Source organism: Syngnathoides biaculeatus, chromosome 20 (genome assembly GCF_019802595.1).
Source record: "Syngnathoides biaculeatus isolate LvHL_M chromosome 20, ASM1980259v1, whole genome shotgun sequence".
NCBI classification, from domain to species: Eukaryota; Metazoa; Chordata; class Actinopteri; order Syngnathiformes; family Syngnathidae; genus Syngnathoides; species Syngnathoides biaculeatus.
Window position 1 is genome coordinate 3,385,700 of NC_084659.1, and position 20,790 is coordinate 3,406,489.

Here is a 20,790-nt window from a genome sequence, read left to right on the forward strand (position 1 = left end):
TGAAAATAATTGAAATTTCAACCACAAAGAAAATGACAATTTTTTGTTTAGCTTAAAATCCAGTAAAAATATGTTCACAGAAATACAACATAAAATTGGCATTTTTGGCAGTGACATTTTTAATCCAAATCTTAGTGACACATATTACTTACTTGTGATTCTTCCTCCTCTTTTTTAATCAAAATCAGCTCCTCTTCCTCTTTAATGTGGTGCACCTCCTCGTCCTCCATTTCCTCTTTAATATGAAGGGCTCAGGCCCTTGCCACTTCGTATGAATAATTTTAGTGATGTCTGCAAAACATAAAAAGAACCACACATGGTTTGGTAAATCTTTTCTCGTGTGATTTTGATGTTGTGTTAACGTGAAAATCAGAGGAATTTGATACATTGGCGATGATGAAATTGGGCAGGTCAACATAAAAAAAAATATATTTATAAAAATGTAAAATAACATTCATAAAAAGTTTTAAGGACTACACAGTGGAGGCTGAATACTCCCAGTTTGACATTTACAAAGCTTTACGTCTAGATTTTTTGTGTAACAGTGGCCTCTTTTAAAAATTATTTCAGCAGCAGTAAATCCAAAAATACTGAATTAAAAATAAAATCCCAAAGTTTGTGAGTGATACTGTACATGATTCGTGCATCTGTCTAGGTTTTTATGAACCCTTTTTCCATGTGTCTTTATGGAATGTCTTATCTTGTAAATATGGAACTATATCACCTTGTTTAGTTGGATTTGTATTGGCTTTCATTTTGAATAATAAAAAGATACACACAGAACAAAAGTAAGCATCTCCGAGCAACAGTATGGTTTCATGCCTAGAAAGAGTACCACAGATGCATTATTTGCCTTGAGGATGCTAGTGGAAAAGTACAGAGAAGGTCAGAAGGAGCTACATTGTGTCTTCGTGGATCTAGAGAAAGCCTATGACAGAGTACCAGGAACTGTGGAACAGCATGCATAAGTCTGGTGTGGTGATTATGTTATGTTAATATGTTCGAATAGTAAAGGACATGTATGACAGCAGCAGAACAATGGTGAGGTGTGACAGAAGAATTTAAGGTGGAGGTGCGACTGCATGATGGATCAGCTCTGAGCTCCTTCCTTTTTGCTGTAGTAATGGATAGGCAGAAAGATGAGGTTAGACTGGATGTTCACAGATATTTGATTGATTTGGAGTGAAAGGAGGAAGCAGGTGGAGGAACAATGAGAAAGATGGGGAGGCATGCACTGGAAAGGACAGGAAAGATTAGCCAAAGTTAGCTAGCTAACAGGTCTACATATGATTCCGCCAACATGGGTCAGCACTTCATCCTTGAACATCTCGACAGCGAGGGCACTGATAAGAGGATCCTGTTTGTGGACTTCAGCTTTGCGTTTAACACCATCATCCTTGAACTCCTCTCCTCCAAACCTCTCCAGCTCAGCGCCTTGCCTGCCATCTCCCTGTAGATCTACAACTTCCTGACGGGCAGGACACAGCAGGTGAGGCTGTGGGACACCACCTCATCGACGTGCACTATTAGCACTGAGGCACCCCAAGGTTGTGTCCTTTCCCCTCTGCTCTTCTCGCTCTACACAAACGTCTGGACCTCGAGGCATCCGACTGTCAAACTCCTGAAGTTCGCAGATTACACCACGCTCATCAGCCTCATCAAAGACGGCGACAAGTCTACATATCGACAGGAAGTTGCGAGACTTGCGCTTTGGTGTGGTCAACACAAAATGGCATTAAACACTCTAAAGACTGTTGTGGACTTCAGGAGGCATCCTTCACCACAGCTGCACATGACCCTGTCCAATTGTCTTGTGTCAACCGTCGAAACCTTCATGTTCTTGGAATTTACAGTCTCAGAGGACCTGAAGTGGGAACATCAACTCCATCCTCAAAAAAGCCAAACAAAGGATGTACTTCTTGCGGCTTCTGAGGAAGCACTGCCTGTCAGAAAAGCTGCTGAGCAAGTTCTACACAGCGGTGATCCAATCAGTGCTGTGCAACTCCATCACAGTATAGTTTGGGGCCGCAACAAAAAAGGAAAAACTCTGACTGCAAACGACAATAAAAATCACTGAACGGATTGTCAGCACTGCTCTACCCACTATTGAAGACTTGCACGCAATGTGAACTCGGTCCAGAGCGAGCAGGATCCTTTCAGGCCCTCCACATCCTGGCCACCAGCTCTTCCGGCTCCTTCTGTCGGGAAAGCACTACAGATCAATGCAAGTTAAACCTAGCAGGCATTCGAAGAGTTTTTTTCCCCTCTGACAATTACAGTGAAGAAAATTAGTATTTGAACACCCTGCTATATTCTCCCACTTGGCGATGGTTCTTGACAGGTCTTGGTCAATGACCGGTAAAGAGCAAGGACCACCGTTTCCACGGTGACTGTTGGTAATACACTAAGACGTTATGGTTTGAAATCATGCATGGCACGGAAGGTTCCCCTGGTTAAACCAGCACATGTCAAGGCCCGTCTTAAGTTTGCCAATGACCATTTGGAAGATACAGAGGAGTCATGGGAGAAAGTTTTGTGGTCAGATGAGACCAAAATGGAACTTTTTGGTCATAATTCCACTAACCGTGTTTGAAGGAAGACGACAGAAAACAGGCACACTAATAATTGATGTGATGTGTGATGTTGCATGTTTTTGCGATGTGGGAGGAAACCAGACTTCCCAGAGAAAACCCACGCAGGCACAGGGAGAACATGCAAACTCCACACAGGCAGGTCCAGGATTGAACCCGGGACATCAGAACTGTGAGGCCAACGCTTATCCAAACAACTGCATTTATTTTTTTAACTTTCGCCATTATTATTGAGAGTAAACATAAGCAGCATGTCTAGCTCGTCTTTGTTCTACGTTGCCCACACTCTATTGCTCACTAAAGCACCAGAGGTGGGTGCTGTTGTTATGAAAAACATTGATGGGCTGCATCAGTACTGTAACATTTGTAATTATGAGTGTACCCTTTTAAGAGCACAGGGGGGGGCAGTGTAAACTAGGCATGTCGTTGTTAGAGAAACTTGTGTGTGCTCCGAAATGTCCCCCCCCCAAAAAAAAGGCTGACGTCTTTTCTTTCTTTGGCACGCCGTTTCGTGATCGACCGAGGTAGTTTCGGTCGCTCGTGACGGCGTGCCGAGAAAAAAAAAAAAAAAAGAAAACTGTATTTTTTTCGTAACTTTAGTTCACCACGGGCAGCACGGTGGATCAGCTGGTAAAGCGTTGGCTTCCCAGTTCTGAGGTCACTGGTTCAATCCCGAACCCGCCTGTGTAGAGTTTTCATGTTCTCCCCGTGCCTGCGTGGGTTTTCTCCGTGCACTCCGGTTTCCTCCCACATCCTAACAACATGCAACATTAATTGGACACTCTAAATTGCCCTGTGGTGTGATTGTGAGTGTGGCCGTTTGTCTCTATGTGCCCTGCGATTGGCTGGCAACCAGTTCAGGATGTACCCTGCGTCCTGCCCGTTGACATCTGGGTTAGGCTCCAGCACTCCCCGCAACCCTCGTGAGTATCAGCGGCAAAGAAAATGGACGAATGCTGCGCATGAGCAAGCAATGACAGTACAGGAAAACATGCTGTCAGTGAGTTCCCCCCTATTTTAAGCTCTCACTTAAAAAATCTTAAACATGAGTATGGATGCTGCAGTAAAAAAGATATCACTTTCATACAGAATGGGAGGCAGACAACTTTTCACAGTCATTTTCGTATGCGTTTGCCTCATCTGCCAGTGTAGTGAAATGTGGAGTGGCATCTTTGAACAGTTTATGGAAAATACGACACCAGCATTCCGCTGAAAAGCAAGCTGAGAATGAGAAAAGTGAATAAACTAAAAATCCAAATTGGTCGCACAGCAGTCACTTTTCACACAATATAGTTCAACAGCGAAAGCCGCCACTGAAACATTGTTTCCGGGTTCGTCACATCATTGCTAATAACAAGAAGTCCTTCCAAGACGATCTTTTAAAAATAAGGCAGGAATATTACCTTCAATGAAATTTCTGCAGCTGTAAAGGAGTACAGTTACATGGTACTGTGAAGCCATGACTGATGTGTGGAAGGACATCGGAGATTGTGAGTGTTTCTCACTGCAGTCGGACAAATCCACTGATGTGAGTGGCACAGCCCAGGTTTGCATTTTCATTCATATGACGTTTTGTGATCATCAACGTGAACTCAAGATAGTTCCAAAGTAAATTATGTTGTGTAATATTGGCTCATTCGGTAATGCAAGTCACCCCCGTCGATTGAGAGAAGCTGGATGCTTGACAAGTAGATCTTGAGGTAAAAAAGTCTGGACACTCCTGATTTAAAGCGACAGATCGCTGACTTGAGCAAACTGAAGTCAGCCCCTTTTCAAACAATATCCAATCTTCAGCCTCCTGGGGGTGGCATAACAACAAATAAAGCATCAGCTGGAGTGTGGCTTTCTCTGAACCACACAAACATCATTGGGAGCAGTTTCATTATTTAACGTGTAGCGACCTTCGGATTTTTGAGAATGATTAATAAAAGGGTTTTCCTTCCTTTTTCTCTAATCTAACCCATCTAAAAAAGGAACGTAGTGCCCCGTTTTCAAGACAAATGCTAACCTGGAAGTGGGACACAAGCGTTTAATCTGACAAGGTGATGTTGGCACAAAGTCATGGTTACAGTTAAGAAAATAAGTATTTCAACACCCTGCGATATTGGAAGTTCTCCCACTTAGAAATCATGGGGGGTCTGAAATTTTCATCGAAGGTGCATGTCCACAGAGAGATATTCTAAAAAGTATGATTTTTTTAACGATTTATTTGTGTGATACAGCTGCAAATAAGTATTTGAAGACCTGACAAAACCAATGTTAATATTAGCCTTTGTTTGCAATTGCAGAGGTCAAACGTTTCCTGTAGTTATTCACAAGGTTTGCATACACTGCAGGAGTGATTTTGGCCCACTTCTCCACACAGATCTTCTCTAGATCAGACAGGTTTCTGGGCTGTCGCTGAGAAACACTAAGTCTCAGCTCCCGCCAAAGATTTTCTATTTGGTTTAGATCTGGAGACTGGCTAGGCCACGCCAGAACCTTGATATCCTTCTTCCGGAGCCACTCCTTGGTTTTCCTGGCTGTGTGCTTCAGGTCATTGTCATGTTAAAAGAGTCAGCCACTGAGAGAAAGAGGTTGTTCCCCAAAATCTCACAATACATAGCCGCGGTCATCCTCTCCTTAATACAGTGCAGTCGTCCTGTCCCATGTGCAGAAAAACAGCCCCAAAGCAGGATGCGACCACCCCCATGCTTCACAGTAGGAATTGTGGTCTTGGGATGGAACTCATCATTCCTCTTCCTTCAAACAAGGTTAGTGAAATTATGACCAAAAAGTTCAATTTTAGTCTCATCTGACCACAAAACTTTCTCCAATGACTCCTGTTTATCATCCAAATGGTCATTGACAAACTTAAGATGGGCCTTGACATGTGCTGGTTTAAGCAGGGGAACCTTGCGTGCCATGAATGAATTCAAACCATGACGTCTTAGTGTATTACCAACAGTCACCTTGGAAATGGTGGTCCCAACTCTTTTCAGGTCATTGACCAAGTCCTGTCGTGTAGTCCTGAGCTGATTGCTCACCTTTCTAAGGATCATTGAGACCCCACGAGGGGATATCTTGTATCGGGCTCTACTCCGATGGAGATTGACCGTCATGTTTAGCTTCTTCCATTTTCTAATGATTCCTCCGATAGTAGACCTTTTTTCACCAAGCTGCTTGGCAATTTCTCCATAGCCCTTTCCAGCCGTGTGGAGTTGTACAATTTTGTCTCTGGTGTCTTTGCACAGCTCTTTGGTCTTGGCCATTTTACAAATTTGAGTATTACTGACTGTACGGGGTGGACAGGTATCTTTAAGCAGCTAATGACCTCACACAAGTGTATCTGATTCAGGATACATGAAATGGAGGTGGACTTTAAAAAGGTGGACAAAATGATCTTTGAGGATCAGAATTCTAGCTGATAGACAGGTGTTCAAATACTTATTTGCAGCTGTATCACACAAATCGTTAAAAAAAAAAAATCATAAATTGTGATTTCTGGATTTTTCTTTTTAGATTATCTCTCTCACAATGGACATGCACCTATGATTAAAATTTTCCAACGTACATAGAAGCGCGTTGCGGCCACACGTTAAACTTCGGTAAACCTCTCCGGCAGACTTTTTTTTTTTTTTTAATATGCATTGTTCTCAAATGACTCCAACGCGTATTTTAAAAAGAAAAACTGTCAGTCACACAGATGTTTGCATAGGTTAACGTGTGGCCGCAACCTGCTTCCATGTACGGGGACTGAAGCCTACCTCAGCGGTTTATTTTCTTTTTTTAAATACACAATGGAGTCATTTGAGAACAATGCATATTAAACAAACGAAAAAAAAAAACTCTGTCACGGAGAGTTTAACAAAAGTTCGTGTGGCCGCAACGTGCTTCCATGTACAAGGAGATGACTCGCTGTCTTTTTCTTTTCCAATCATAGTTAATGATTGCGAGTTTGTGTAAAACCAGGGGTCATTGATTTAAATATTGGTATTTGTATTTAAAAAAAAAAATCTGAGGGGCTCTATCACTATATGGGATTTATTCTTGATTGAGAAAAGATCCAGCAACGAAGTATTTGTATGCGTTCAGACTTTTCTAAACTTTCAAACTCTTCCGTGTAAATCTCGACGACTTACTCACATATACATGTGTAGATCCAGTTGTCCAAGACAAGCCGAAGCGGGTTAACAATCCACTTTCTTCTGGGCGAAAACATCGACTTTGGCATTAAATATGGGTCTTCTATGCCAAGTGTCTCTCATTTTTCCACGTACCTTCATTTATTATCACCTTCTAAATGTTTAATGGTATCAGACAAATCTCTGGGCGTCATGCTATAAGACGTAATTTCGTGTCGTCTCCAACAGACATAGCATTGAACAATGGTTTGTTTGACCGGCACTTCCGGCCAGTGACAAAATTTGATGTCGTCGGTGCATGAGCTCTATAGCTTGATTAGCAACAATGCCAGTGTCACCACCACCTGATGCATCACTAATCAAAGTAATTAACTACCTGTTGCCACCTACTGATAGAGAACCATATGACATGTTTAATCTGACCATCATTGGACAGCACGCAGAGTCACCAACTGCACATTCACTGCTGATTCATTTTCGCCAATTAGTTTGAATCGAATGATTTCCCACACAACAAACATGATGCAGAGTGGTTGAAAAACACCAGTTACTAATCTTGACAGTCAAAATGGGGTTGCTCCTGTGATTGTGTAGTGGTTTGTACGCTGCATTGTTGCCGTAGCAACGTCAGTTAATGTCCGGGCCACGGCAGGAATAAAGGCCTGCAATCGCCTTTTGGGCCTATTTTATGTTTTTGTAAGGCAGAGAAAATTATCCACTGGGGCCTACAGAGGGTCAGCACTCTCACCACCTTCCAATTTGTAGCTTGGGCACTACACATGGAAGATCGCCTGCATTAAAAAAAAAGTACAATTGGGGGAAAAGGCTTCTCCTAGAACTCCCCCCCGCCCAAAAAAAAACGCCAAGGCTAACTGGTGGAAAGAGGCTTCCTGCCCTTATTATAAGACAAAAACAATTTTTAACATTTTTTATGATTTTTTGATTCTTAAAGGAGAAGTCCGGTCATTTGGATTAACAATGTATCTAATAGGTCATGTCATAGGTACTGTACCTTGAAAATTTTAGGTTAATCCTCTATTATTTAATGGTGTTTTGAGAAGATTTTTTATCAGCAATTACGACTTTTCATGGGCGCCGCCATTTTGCCGAGTTACATGAACCTACGTGCGCGGATGTGATGTATTACGTGCCGCAATAGAGAAATCATCATCGGTTTGTAGTGTCTTCACATGCGGAACCACCACGATCGGACACAGTAAAATACCTTACTGCAGTCACTCACATTTGAAAAATATATGCGTGTGCTTTTGTCATAACTTTCGAACATACTCAGTACGGTTAACTTGCCTTTCCTGTTTCCGGGTGAATACTGATTGTTTAGGATCAGGCTTGTTTTGTTACCAACGTTTATGAAATAAACATGTAAATTAATGTCAAGACTACACAAAATAAGCGACGTCTTTCAATATCCATGTATTTCTACTCGTAACAAATTTTACGTGTGTGATTTTTCGTGCTCGACTGTGCAGGTTTGGGAATGCGATGGAGCGCAGGTGCATACGCGACCATCAAATGACAGTGCCTTCCTTACTGTATCGCTTAAATTTTGCCATAATTCGGATAGAAATAATCTGCGGAATGTTCGGTGGCATGTTCTGCCCAGTAAGAAAAAATAAATAAATCATTTAAGGACCGGAAACCGGAGTGCCCAGAGAAAACCTATGCAGGCACGGGGAGAATATGTAAACTCCACGATTCTACACACACATGGACACACACACAAAACTTTGAGAAAAAAAAAAGAAAAAGAACTCCAGGAAAATTGAACCCAGGTCCTCAGATAATTTCATGATCACTTGGACCCCAGCCACCCTGTTGGCTCAAACAATCTTTCCCACAATATAAGGCCTACCTTTCACTGATGCGTTCTACCATCCTTCATGGCCACGACTGCTGTCCTCAGTGCAGTCCTCTGGTGGCTGGCCTAAACGCACTCCAAAAATCGATAGGATTGATGAATGCTGTGTCCCACGCGTCGGCCTCCCCATGGTCAGACTCGCGTCATTCCCGTCCAAAGAACCATCCGAATATTCAACATTATTTACAGCCACAGGTTCAAATCTGTATGGACGTATTCCTCTGTCTTCCCGAGCAACCAATACTGCTATTTTTTTTCTTCCATCAATTGAGGATAAATCTGAGTAATTAGCACTGTCAATGATTGTTTACCAACGTAAGCGACCCTTTGTTGCGGCAAATAATACATCACATCTGCGTCATGTGACTCGCCAAAATGGCGGCGCCCATGAAAATTCATAATTACAGATAAAAATATTTTCAAAACACGATTAAATGATACAAAATTAACCTCAAATTATCAAGGTAGAGTACATATGACATGATTTATTGGACAGTGTTAATCCAAACCACCGGACTTCTCCTTTAAAGTGCCACTGACACCTAAAACATAAAATTTTGCATGTTTTTGACAAAACAAAAAAAAAAAAAAATCCAGAATGGACCCATCCGTTTTTTCATAGCAAGTCAGAATGTTGCTGGATTTTGTTTTTTTTTTTCATCTCCTGCCATGGAAAGTCTCTCAAGGCATTTGTTGAGCAAGAACCAGGAAGTGATGTTTTTGCACTAGGTGTAAACCGCCTCTCACCCGCAGATAGCTGGAATAGGCTCCAGCACTCCTGCGACTCTTGTGAGCATAAGCGGGTCAGAAAATGGATTGGTGGATAAAAAAAATCTTTACCCCCCCAATTTCTTATTTTATTGTTAAGGTAAGTCTTTATCAGGTTCAAAGAAAGTGAGGTACAATAAAATGTCAGAGGGCGAGGAAATTAATGTAATCCAATATGTATCATTTTCTCATCTATAATCTTTAACTGTATCATGAAATAACCTTAAATACAAAAATATATGTTTCTTTCAGCTTGTCCCTTTCAGGGTCGCCACAGCGTGTCATCTCTCAGGAATATCATTACATTAATAATGCATACAATAAGTGAAAAAGAAGTGAACCAACTTTACAACTGCAGATTGAACGCAACGTTGTGGCTCCTTCACTTCTTTTGGGCCCCTAAATCCCTCCTTGTAGTCTTCGTGCACACATTTTCACACGCCGTTCACTTGGTAGCTGTGAGAAAAGCAAATGCAAAGCCAACATGTGAAACAATTAAAGATGAAGAGTGAACATGAAAACAATCTTCTAAAAAAGGATTCAAAATATAGATTACAGCCATCACATTTTAATGGCCCCGTATCCACACAAGGGGCAGACCCCAAACTGGTTGCCAGCCATTCGCAGGACACAAATAAACAAAGAAGCGTTAGCACAACATTCTTAACGATTCAGAAAATAATTGTTCTTGTAACTTCAGAAATTCAAACTACACTGATAGAATGGAGCAGTTTTCTGTATTTTATTCGTCAATATTTCTAGGGTGATGGCGGAAAGAAGACTACCTCAATCTAAGTGTTGATCACAAACGTCTTTTTGTTAGCAAGATAAGCTAAACTAAAATAAACTAGGCTGAGAAGATTTAACGCGGACAAGACGACTCCAACCAGACACTATGACAGCACGAATGAGATTTTAGTTCATTAAAGCACTTAAAGGGGTGTCCGATGTCGAGGATTCACATTTGGTCCAAATTCAGGAAGACTTGCTGAAGGATGATCGTCTCACCTCCCGCAACGAGAGAAGTGAAAGGAGATTTATTACCCATGATCCTTTACGGCAAAACAATTTAAAGGGACAAACTCCATTAAGAGAAGAACAAAGCTGAGTCAACTCACAACATTGTCAATGTTGAACAGCACTTGACGAAACAGGCTCAAGCTTTTACGCAGCCTTACTGGGATAGGAACCCTAACCACAAGACCACCAGGGATTAATGCTGACTATCTTTAAACGGGTCGGCCGTGGCACCGCATCTGTTCTTGCTGAAGCTACAAGGTTTCGAACAATGACGTAAATAAAAACTAGACTGTGCACTCTGCATCTATTATTGGTTCCGCCATTGGCAACAGGCTCAAACGTCCGGCCAGGGCAAAAATCATGGTAATCCTAGCATCCCTCGCGGCACAAATATTTAAAACGACAGATCACCGCTCCTGCCCCTTCAAAATTAAAGTTTATCTTTTGACTCTTGACGGAGCTGCAGTAAGAGAGGAACCCACCTAGGAAGTCAACCCGCGGTATGGTCAATGTTGAACAACACTTGACCAAACAGGTTTAAGAATTTGCGTTCCCCGACCAAGAAGGACTCGGGCGGCGGTGGTGAGAGAACGACATCATCACCACAAAGCGGTTTTGAAACGGTTATTTAAGATAAACGTTTGTTTATCTTGTTTGCCAGTGCATTAAAGTTTGGTGTTGGTTTAGGTGTGGGAATTCACAGAACAGCAGCTGCCGAGTGGCAGGAATTTCATTTCTGTACTACCCCCCCCCAAAAAAAAAAAAAAAATAAAAAATAAAAACTATCCATTGTTTGGCTATCTACGACACATAATCTGCAGTTACATCAACATGAACCAGTGACTTAAAAATACTGTTAAATCGTCAATTTAGTGCTGAGTTGGTGTGACAACACATTCCAGTACGTGCCTCAACATCAACAAGGACATATATCCAGTAAAAAATATAGCCACTTCTCTAAAGACTGAACTGATGGAAGTAGAGACAGATGGATGCGGATTGTGCTCCATTATGCCAGCTCTCTCCCCGGAGCAGAGGGGTTGCCTCAAGAAGGGCATCCGGTGTAAAAACTGCCAAACAAATGTGAGCGTCCATCCACTGGCTGGCAACCAGTTCAGGATATACCCTGCCTCCTGTCCGTTGACAGCTGAGATAGGCTCCAGCACTCCCGCGACCCATGTGAGGATAAGCAGCTAAGAAAATGGATGGATGGGTTTTTGTGACATGACGGTGTTATTAAAAATGCATTCGGTTATTGTAGAGCTAGAGAACAAATTCACAGCCAGCCACTTGGATTTTGTCAAGATAACAGTGACTTTGTGCCAAGCATTACCTTGCAGATTGAACGCTTGAGTCCCACTTACAGGTGAGCATTTGTCTCGAAAAGGTGCCGCACCACGTTCCATTTTTAGATGAGTTACAGTAAGGAAAAAGTAAAGAAAAACCTTTTGTTAATCAGTCTCAAAAATCGAAAGGTTGCTACAAGTTAAATAGTAAAAGTTTTTCGTTCAGTTCAGAGAAAGCCGCGCTCCAGCTGATGCTTTATTTGTTGTGACACCGAAGAATGAATATTGTATTGAAAAGGGGCACGTGACTTGACTTCAGTAGGCTGAAGTGGGTGGTCCAAGGACGTAAACTACGTCATTAGGGTGGTCTGTCCTTTTAAGGGGAAATCCAGTGGTTTGCATGAACAATGTATCCAATAAGTCATATAATATGTACTCTATTTTGACAACAATTACGAATTTTCAGGGGCGCTGCCATTTTCGCCAGTCACATGATTTATGTGCTCGGATGTGACGTATAGGGTGCAGCACCAAAGGCTCGATTATATGGGACACCATTTATGCCCGGCACGAATTTCTCGAATTTCTCCTCATCTGATGAAGAAATAGCAGTATCGGTTGATCAGGAAGACGGGGGAATACGTTCATACAGATTTGAACCTGTGGCTGTAAATAATGTTGAATATTCGGATGGTTTTTCGGGCGGAATGACGCCAGAGTCTGACCACTCGGAGGCCAACGCGCGGGACGTAAGTGCGTAAACAAAGGTCCCCGGAGCTGCGGGCCAGCAGCCGCGGATGGTTCTTCGGACAGGAATGACATGGAGTGTAAACATGTTGACACCTAGCCAGCTGTCGAAAGGAATCATAACAAGGAGAAACTTGCTCTGGTTGATGGAGTTGACTCCTACGAGTTACCCAAACAGGAATGGACAACAGATGTGACATACTATCCTGCTGTAACTTACCCTGACATTGTGAACTATTTTATCTTCACTCCAAGTGTTTATACCATGGATGACCTGAAGGCTTACAAGAGCATGGATGCATACAATCAGTTCGCCTAGAAATTGATACCAATTAGTAAGAGGAAAGGTCAGTATTTACATTTCATATGATCTATATTTCATCACACTGTGACTTTCTCAGTTCAATGTAGACGTTCCCACTACAGCTTTTTAGCAAATCCAATTATTTAATTCATGTACATTTAAATGTATGTAATTTTAGTGAGGCCAGGAGTCATTTAACGATAATTTGAGTAATGCCATGCAGCAAAGTGTATAATTAACTTATTTTTATATTTCTGCCTCTTTGTACTACATATATTTTCAAAATAATAATATTTGAAATAGACTTTTTTCCAATAAAATATAAAGTTCACAAGCCTATATTCTTTTGTGAAATTTTTATTTGCTACACTAATGATAGGTGAAAATATTCAGTCATATTAATTAAATGTGCATGATACTTAATACAGGTATACATGCGTGTATGTTAAAAACTCCAATATTATCTTTACAGATTCTCCATTCCCAAGCATTGCGAAAAAAGCCCCTTTGGCCTTGGATTATTGCTGAACAAAGTGGGGAAATTGTTGCTGCACATTGCTACTGCAAGGCTGGCCTGGGAGAAGCTTGTTCACGTGTTGCAGCACTGCTGTTTTGGGTTGAAGCCAACATCAGGATACGGGACTCAAAGACTGTCATGCAAGAGAAAGCAAAAAATTCCCTACCTATACCGACCCTAGTTTTCTGAGTCTGTGTTACCGGAAACATAACATTATTTTTGTTTGGCCTTATCACAATGTTTTGACCACATAAATGTGGTGTACCCAATGTTATGCAAGTGCCAAAAGAAACAAACCAATTGTTATTAATTGTAACCAATTAATGCCAGACATACATAATGTTAAAAAATTAACAAAATCGATCCGATCAAAAGATGAAGCAATGACTATATTTAAATGACATGTTCATTTACTCCATACACCTGTGGACGTAATTGCTCAAAACATTTATTTACAATAAATAATGCATCTCTGTTCCTCTATTTATGCGATCTATCTTATCTATTTATCCCAAGCTGTCTTTCCTAGAGTAAAAGAAAAAAAAGAGTTGTTGTGTTTATCTTTTACAATGCACAATTACATGTTTTACTGTTTCGTTAAGGCGTAAAAAAAGAGCTTGTGGTTCCGATTTCCCTATTGACCCTAAAAATTCTCGCTGATGCTAACATTTTTGTAATATAATAAACACGTCAAGGGCATAGTTCTCCATGGCAATGCGCCCGAACTGCCGCGGAAGCACAGAGTTAAAGGAAGACTCTCCCCAAAATTCATATGTACAATAAACCCTACAATGTGAAGTAAGATTATTATTATTATTATTATTACACATATTTTGGACATTAATTGAAAAAAAATGAAACCAAAAGACATTTTTAAAATCCAAGCAAAATCTGGATATGTGCCAATTTTGACAGCCAGACCAGGAAGAAACATCCTTGACCTCGATCCAGACGTCAACAGTGTTGAGCATTACAGAACATTTGTTCTTGCTAAGCCAAGATGCCGACATGTTCTGCACCAAACTACAACAAAACTGAGAAAACGCACCCAAATTTGTCCTTGTTTAACCTCCCATGGGGTCAACCTGGCAGGATAAAGCTGTGGCTGTCAAAGTTGAGGCTCGTTCATCAGCCGGGGAAATTTGCACGCATCTAACCATTCCTGGTTATTAGTAGCTTAGTTATAGCCTCTCATGCTGGTACTGTTTAAACAACAACATACTTTAGGCAGCACGGTGGAGCAGCTGTATAGTATTGGCCTCACAGTTACGAAGACTTGCATTCAATCCCGGACCTCCGTGTGTGGAGTTTGCATGTTCTCCCCGTGTCTGTGTGTGTGTGTGTAACCTGCCTCCTGTCTGTTGACAGCTGGGATAGGCTCCAGCACTCCTGCAACCATCATGCGGCTTAGAAAATGGAAGAATGGATACCTATGTGTAAACACACAACACATCACACACACATGGCGACAAACAGCCACACTGACAATCTCTCCTAGGGGCAATTTAGAGTGTCCAATTAATGTTGCATGTTTTGCGGATGTGAAAGGAAATTGGAGTGCCCGGAGAAAACCCACGCAGGTACGGGGAGAACATGCAAACTCCACACAGGTGGGCCAGGACTGAACTCAGGACCTCAGAACTATGAGGCCAACCTTTTATAGCCGTGTCACCGTGCCGCTATAATGCATTTTACAGAACATTATTCACATCCCACCCTGCAACTGATTGGCGACCGGTTGAGGATGTAGTCCACCATTTACCCAACCTCAACCTTCGCCAATAATGTAGTGCTGGACACAGCTATGCCATTCTGGTACAAAGAAATATGCAATTTTAGTGGCTCACGTACTCTTGCTTTTTATTTTTGCACAATAAATCAAAACGTGTTTCAACACTGGTAATGGCAATCCTCACATCACGATTAGCTTCCAGATGACTTTGTTTTTTTCTTCTTCACATCTAATAGAGTTGAAAACCAAGGGAACATAGTATTCCACGGCCAACTTGGTGAGTTTTGGGAACAGTAACAACCCCTTGCACCAAAAGGTGCTGTTTGGCTTGTTCTCAAATTGTTGACGGATGGCTTCTCAATGACGGAGTTCAATGTGTTTTTCCTTTCTGTCGTTGTCGTCGTGCATCGTGTCACGATTGAAGCCCAAAAAATCTTGAACCCCGTGATTCTTCTTTTCCAGACAATTCATAAGGTGTAAAATAGTGGTCAAAACTTCCCCGCAGTGTTTTCAAATGATGCTGGATTTCTTCTTTGATATCAGCTTCTCTCAGATAGAGGCCGTAAAGTGCTGGGAAACTAGCAAAGTTATCATTTCCCACTCGGTTCTCCCATCAAGCCAACTTCTCCTGAAAAGCTGAAAGTTTCTCCTTCCCCCGGATAATGTTGACACTTGGGCCTTGCAGCGAAAGGTTGAGCTGATTCAATAATTCAAACCTGCCAGTGAGATACGCGATCCTCTGCTGCGTTTGTGAGCTATCCAATTCATCAGCCTTTGATAAGCCACCCGCGATAGTCAAAATTTGTTGGGAACAAACTCAAATGCACTGGACTAGGTTACTGTCTTCATTGTTTAGCTTACTTACCCGAGAAGACGCTTCCAGAATAGGTTGTTCAATTGGAACAAATCCATGACTCAGCAGCTTGACTCCAGCATCGAACCTCATTCTCTTTGCTGCATAGTCTTTTGGAGTCGAGGTTTCCCCGTTTCCCCATGAAGTGTTTCGAAGTGCTCTCGCAATTTGGACACTTTCAGGCTTGAGTTGCATATCACCTTGTTGCATTTGAAGCATTGTGGTTTCTCAATTCCATCTGGACCAGTTTGCACAGTAAAGGCAAACCGCTCGTAGGCATTATTCCACTTGCGCCTCTTCTCAGACATACTGGAAAAAAGCAAGGGCTATGTATGCAGCAGTAGGCATGAACGACAGCGTAGTGTAGTATTATTAATTAGTCTTACTTTCTTACCTTCAATGACCAGTCTTCTCTTTTACTTCACCTCTTCAATCACATTCAAGTTGATACTTCAAAACGATACGCCACGCGCCTTCTCTTTCTCCTTTCTCTCTCTCTCCGCTAAGTTACCGGCACTGTAGGGCTGAGGCGTGGCGCTGCCTGAATCATTCATCTGGGCTGGGCTCAAAATAGGATAGATAGGACGTGAGACATAGCGAGACAGAAGAAAAAAAATTATTTTGTTCTTTTCTTCAAATTTTTTTTTATTATTACTCTGTCTCAGACATCGTGTCGCGTACCCCCTGGAAAGACGTTTTTCACCCCACTTTGGGAACCACTGCATTAAAACGTGCTAGTATACGTGGTAACAATGTAACCAGTGTGTTCAAGTCTACTTCATTGGATAAGATACACAACAATTGTGCACATAAGGCATACTGTCCATGTTGAAGAAAATCCATCACTTTTAAGATATATGTATGTATGGCAGCACGGTGGGTAAGCGTTAGCCTCACAGTTCTGAGGTGCTGGGTTCAGTCCTCGTCCCGCCTGTATGGAGTCTGCATGTTCTCCCTGTACCTGCGTGGGCTTTCTCCGGGCACTCCGGTTTCCTTCCACATCCCAAAAACATGCAACATTAATTGGACACTCTAAATTACCCCTAGGTGTGATTATGAGTGTGGTTGTTTGTCCCGATGTTGTAGAGAAGGGTAAAAAAAAATTCAACAGCAACACTTTTGACACTGTAGAGGCGACAGTATCAAAGCTTTTTAAACAAACATTTCACTACACCAAAAGTTTAGAGACAGAGTTCACCTCTGACCTTTAATCTCTGCAACTGTGTATGTAGACATCCTTCCTCTGGATTTTAATGTAACCCCAAGTATTGCAAATTGTTACGTGAGAGTCTGTGTATGTTTGATAAACCAGGAAGGCTTATTTGTTTGCATTATCATGTGTGGGCTGTGATAAGCTCGGGTGTCGGTTGGCACAAGAGCTCGGGAACCCGGCATGTCATAGATGTTACACTTTAAAGACTGGAATCACCCAATTCTTTGTGCACCATATTAAAGTTATTTTATTTCTGTAAACAGCACATATACACATTTAGCTTGCAGCACATAATTAGCATCCGCTAACTGTTCTCAAACATACTGTATCTCAGTGGTTAGAGCGGCGGTTTGGTAAACCAGGCGCCGTGAGTTCATATCTCACTGGGGCTTCTACTCCCCAAGAGGGGTTGTGTCAGGAAGGACATCCGATGTAAAAACTGTGTCAAACAAATATGAGCGTTCATCTGAGATGTCACGCTGTGGCAACCCTGAAGTATGTCTTATGCCCATACTTAGTCATAACTCCATAATTTCCTCATGTCCTCAGTGGGGCTCTGTTCTGTAGCCAGATGTGTCCTTGAGTGCATCTCTGCACGTCGGCTATCCTTGATGAACTGCATACTGGACACTTTGTAATTATCCATTGCCAGCTAGAACCGGTTGACACAGAAACCCTTTGTCTAAGTGGAAAGCCCTGATGTCATACCACAGGTTTGATACCACCCATTTTCCGCCCTTCTGACAAGATAAAGGATGTGTGATTTCTCTGTACTTTCGCACTTGTGATCTGCTCTCTATAGCCATTGTCTATAGCTCATAAGTGCCCGGAATATTCTGAAAGTAAATTCTCCGAAGAAACTGTTGATCGTCTCCAGCCTTTATTTGGATAACAAACATTCTCACTACCCAAAATTAAACGAACACGCGGAGGAAAGAAAAAGCGTCCTCCAACAACCCCTAACAGGACAAGCCGAAAGAAACTTACTTACTTAACAGTTCTCACACGCGATATGTTTCAATGTACTGCAGCTTCTTCTGCGAATCTGAATAAAACAGCATGTAAGCTAACAAATGTATTGAACAAACTCTTTGAAACAATATTTTAAATAAGTAAGTTCTATCCTAATTCCGGTGTTTAAGAACATACAGAAATCAAATATGACAAGTTAGACATTGAAAACAATATAGCCGGATTAGACATTAAAATCACCCAAAAACTCCTGATGAGCTGTCGCTCTTATTGTGAAGCACCAGGAAGTTGCACACTCTTTTCCTGTTCATTAGTTCTTTTTAACGAGGGCTTTATCATGTTCAATTGATGTGTCAAAACTTAGAAATGCTATACAAGTTCGACAGCAATGCATCTCAAATGCAACGTTCCCCCACCATTCCCGTGTATATTAACTGTAAACAACACAGAATACACGTTTAGCTCACCGCACATAGATAGCATCCACTCACAGTTCTCACACGCGATGCGTTTCACTGTACTGCAGCAGGGGGAGGCTATAAATGCCTTTTTGGAGGAAAAACACCCGGGAATGAGTTTAAATAAACCTTTACTGTACATAAATAAGATATCTAATTGTTATATCTGTGATTTTGCTTCTTGCAGCTACTTTCATTTTATGAAATACATGACATTATCCATAAAATCGTTATTTTGCAGAAATATTCAGTATGCATCCTTGTATGTCTGACACATGTTAGGCTATTCACATTCAGCTATTGGATATAGTGTCAGGGAAGTTACTCCATGGCCAAACAAAAGTCTGACAGTGTAACTCTAGATCTGTCTTCTTGGTCTTGCCTAACAGAACCTTAAGATTGTCACTAAACTGTTCAGGAGTCAGCATCTTCTGCTTTTGACCTTCAGTGTTGAACATCCTGAAGAAATGGCTTGTTCTGGGTAGTGACACTGAGGTATCTCTGGCATATGTTACTTCGTCTTTCATTCTCTTGGTCTTCGTCTTTAGGTCATCTGCTGTATTCTGAAGGTACTCATCAACATGTTCAGCTGCTGTGAATGGTCCACCTTGGTCCTTCAGTCCGTCCAAAATATTTAGTTGTCTGTTCTCAACGTGCAGCAGATTAGGTTCCTTCTTACTAAGCCCAGCACCTCTAAGATCCTGCTGCCGTTTTTTTCAGTCTGCTGTAGTATTATCCATAATCTTGACCACTGGGCCCATTTTACGGAAATCACTTGAAGCATCTTTTTGGCGCAAGTCTTTAGTCAGCTTTAGTATATTGCCACAGTGTCCAAACTAGGCTTCTTCTTTTAGCCACTGATCTGTATCTCCACACTGCCTTTCCAACTGCAAGTTGTGAACAGGAGCCTTGTCGATATTCTGGGCCTGTTCAAACACTGGATATTCTTTCTCATCCGGACAGGCTAGTTCTGACCCATTTACGGGAGACATCAGAATCTGCCCATAAGTGCCACAGGTGTGGCGTAGGGATCGCAACCGGTTACAAATAACCGGTTATAACCGGTTTTAGTTTTTTTAAAACCGAAATCGTAATCGGACTTTCGAAATCGGTTAAAATTTCCAATCATTTCTTCCGGTTCCGGTACTACACATTGCGCTACTTTTTCAACATCATTTACACTTTTTTCAAGTTTCGCTGTGAGAGTAAAATTGGACTCAAAAGAACATTCAGTTAAAACATCAAACATGGCAACGAGGAAAGGCTCGGTATACTTTCATGCCCTTTCTGAAAGTCCGAAAGAAGAACATTAAAAACATTTAAAACGTTTTTACAAAAAAAAATAACAAAAATTTAACTTACACCAGTGCGTTGTTGAAAGCCACATTCAACAAGCTTGTTTGTCAATATTGTATACAAACTACCCCATTACCGCGGAGTAAATTAACGATCGATGGTGTAGCGCCGGAGAAAAGGAGTCGGAGGTGGAGTGTCGGACACAGGAACAAAACTTGTTTTAATGGCAGACATCAAAACACTACTCGCATAACGGGGGAACTGTGTGAACTCGTCACTCTGGAAGAGCAACAACATAAACAGTCCGTGTGGAACCCCGCACCCCAACTCGAGGTCCCGTGGGTGAATTGACCCCTCCGTACAGGGCACTTAACCACGCCTCCTGAAGTGACGTAAAAATGGCAAATACAATACAATACATTCTGAACTGAGACAGACTCCATGCTTCTGATTTCATTCAAATCAACGATATATTATAGATTCTAAATACAATACATTCTTAACTGAGAGAGATGCCATGCATCTGATTTCATTCAATCATTCACACGTAGCAATGTTATGCTAGCGGAGAACGTCTCATTCATTTATACGAGACGTGTATTAAAAATCAAATATAGGACATATCTTCGTGCAAACACAGTCTGGTTAAGCATCGGCCGCGAGCCAGCAAGAAATCAATACGCTTGTGCAGTCCGATCATCGCTAAATATTGCTCAACAAAGAATAAGTGTGTCAATCGTTCACACGCAGCAGTGTTATGCGAGCGAAGAACTTCAAATTCATTTATACGAGACATGTATTGAAAATCAAATATAGGGCATACCTTCGTGCAAACATATGTGTTCCGGTTGATATTAGATGGATTTAGTTGATGATGTTGTCTTCAACAAAGTTTGATCCATCGAAGGCATTTTTCGTACTGGGTCTTCGGTTTTGGAAAGGGTACGAATCGAACTCCACCAACAAGCCTTTCAGGATACCTGTCGTCACTATTACAAAGTCCGTGACTACACCTCTTAACCATATTTTT

The 20,790-nt window shown here is 41.7% G+C and overlaps 1 protein-coding gene and 1 long non-coding RNA gene across 11 annotated transcripts in view; one reads left to right on the top strand and one right to left on the bottom strand.

Annotated features, from left to right (window-relative positions):
* The window catches only part of LOC133493618 (uncharacterized), a 29,741-nt gene extending 13,372 nt beyond the window's left edge, over positions 1-16,369 (bottom strand). For 2 of the 10 annotated variants that reach the window (XM_061807174.1, XM_061807164.1), the window contains exons 1-3: positions 10,481-10,753; positions 9,708-9,818; positions 153-291 (exon numbers count right to left, since the gene is read on the bottom strand). Coding sequence is in view for 9 of the 10 variants with exons in the window: in XM_061807164.1 (XP_061663148.1) it covers positions 153-230 (78 nt within the window). In the remaining variant the exon portion in view is untranslated. Of the gene's footprint in view, positions 1-152; positions 292-2,104; positions 2,199-9,707; positions 9,819-10,324; positions 10,371-10,480; positions 10,755-11,715; positions 11,952-15,833; positions 16,131-16,215 lie in introns of those variants that run through there. The other 8 variants (XM_061807170.1, XM_061807166.1, XM_061807171.1 and 5 more) reach the window with 8 other exon arrangements.
* LOC133493649 (uncharacterized) lies at positions 11,734-13,783 on the top strand. The gene is made up of 3 exons (XR_009793077.1): positions 11,734-11,748; positions 12,135-12,762; positions 13,192-13,783. It is a non-coding gene; the product is annotated as an uncharacterized LOC133493649 (long non-coding RNA).
* Positions 16,370-20,790: the final 4,421 nt, after the last annotated feature.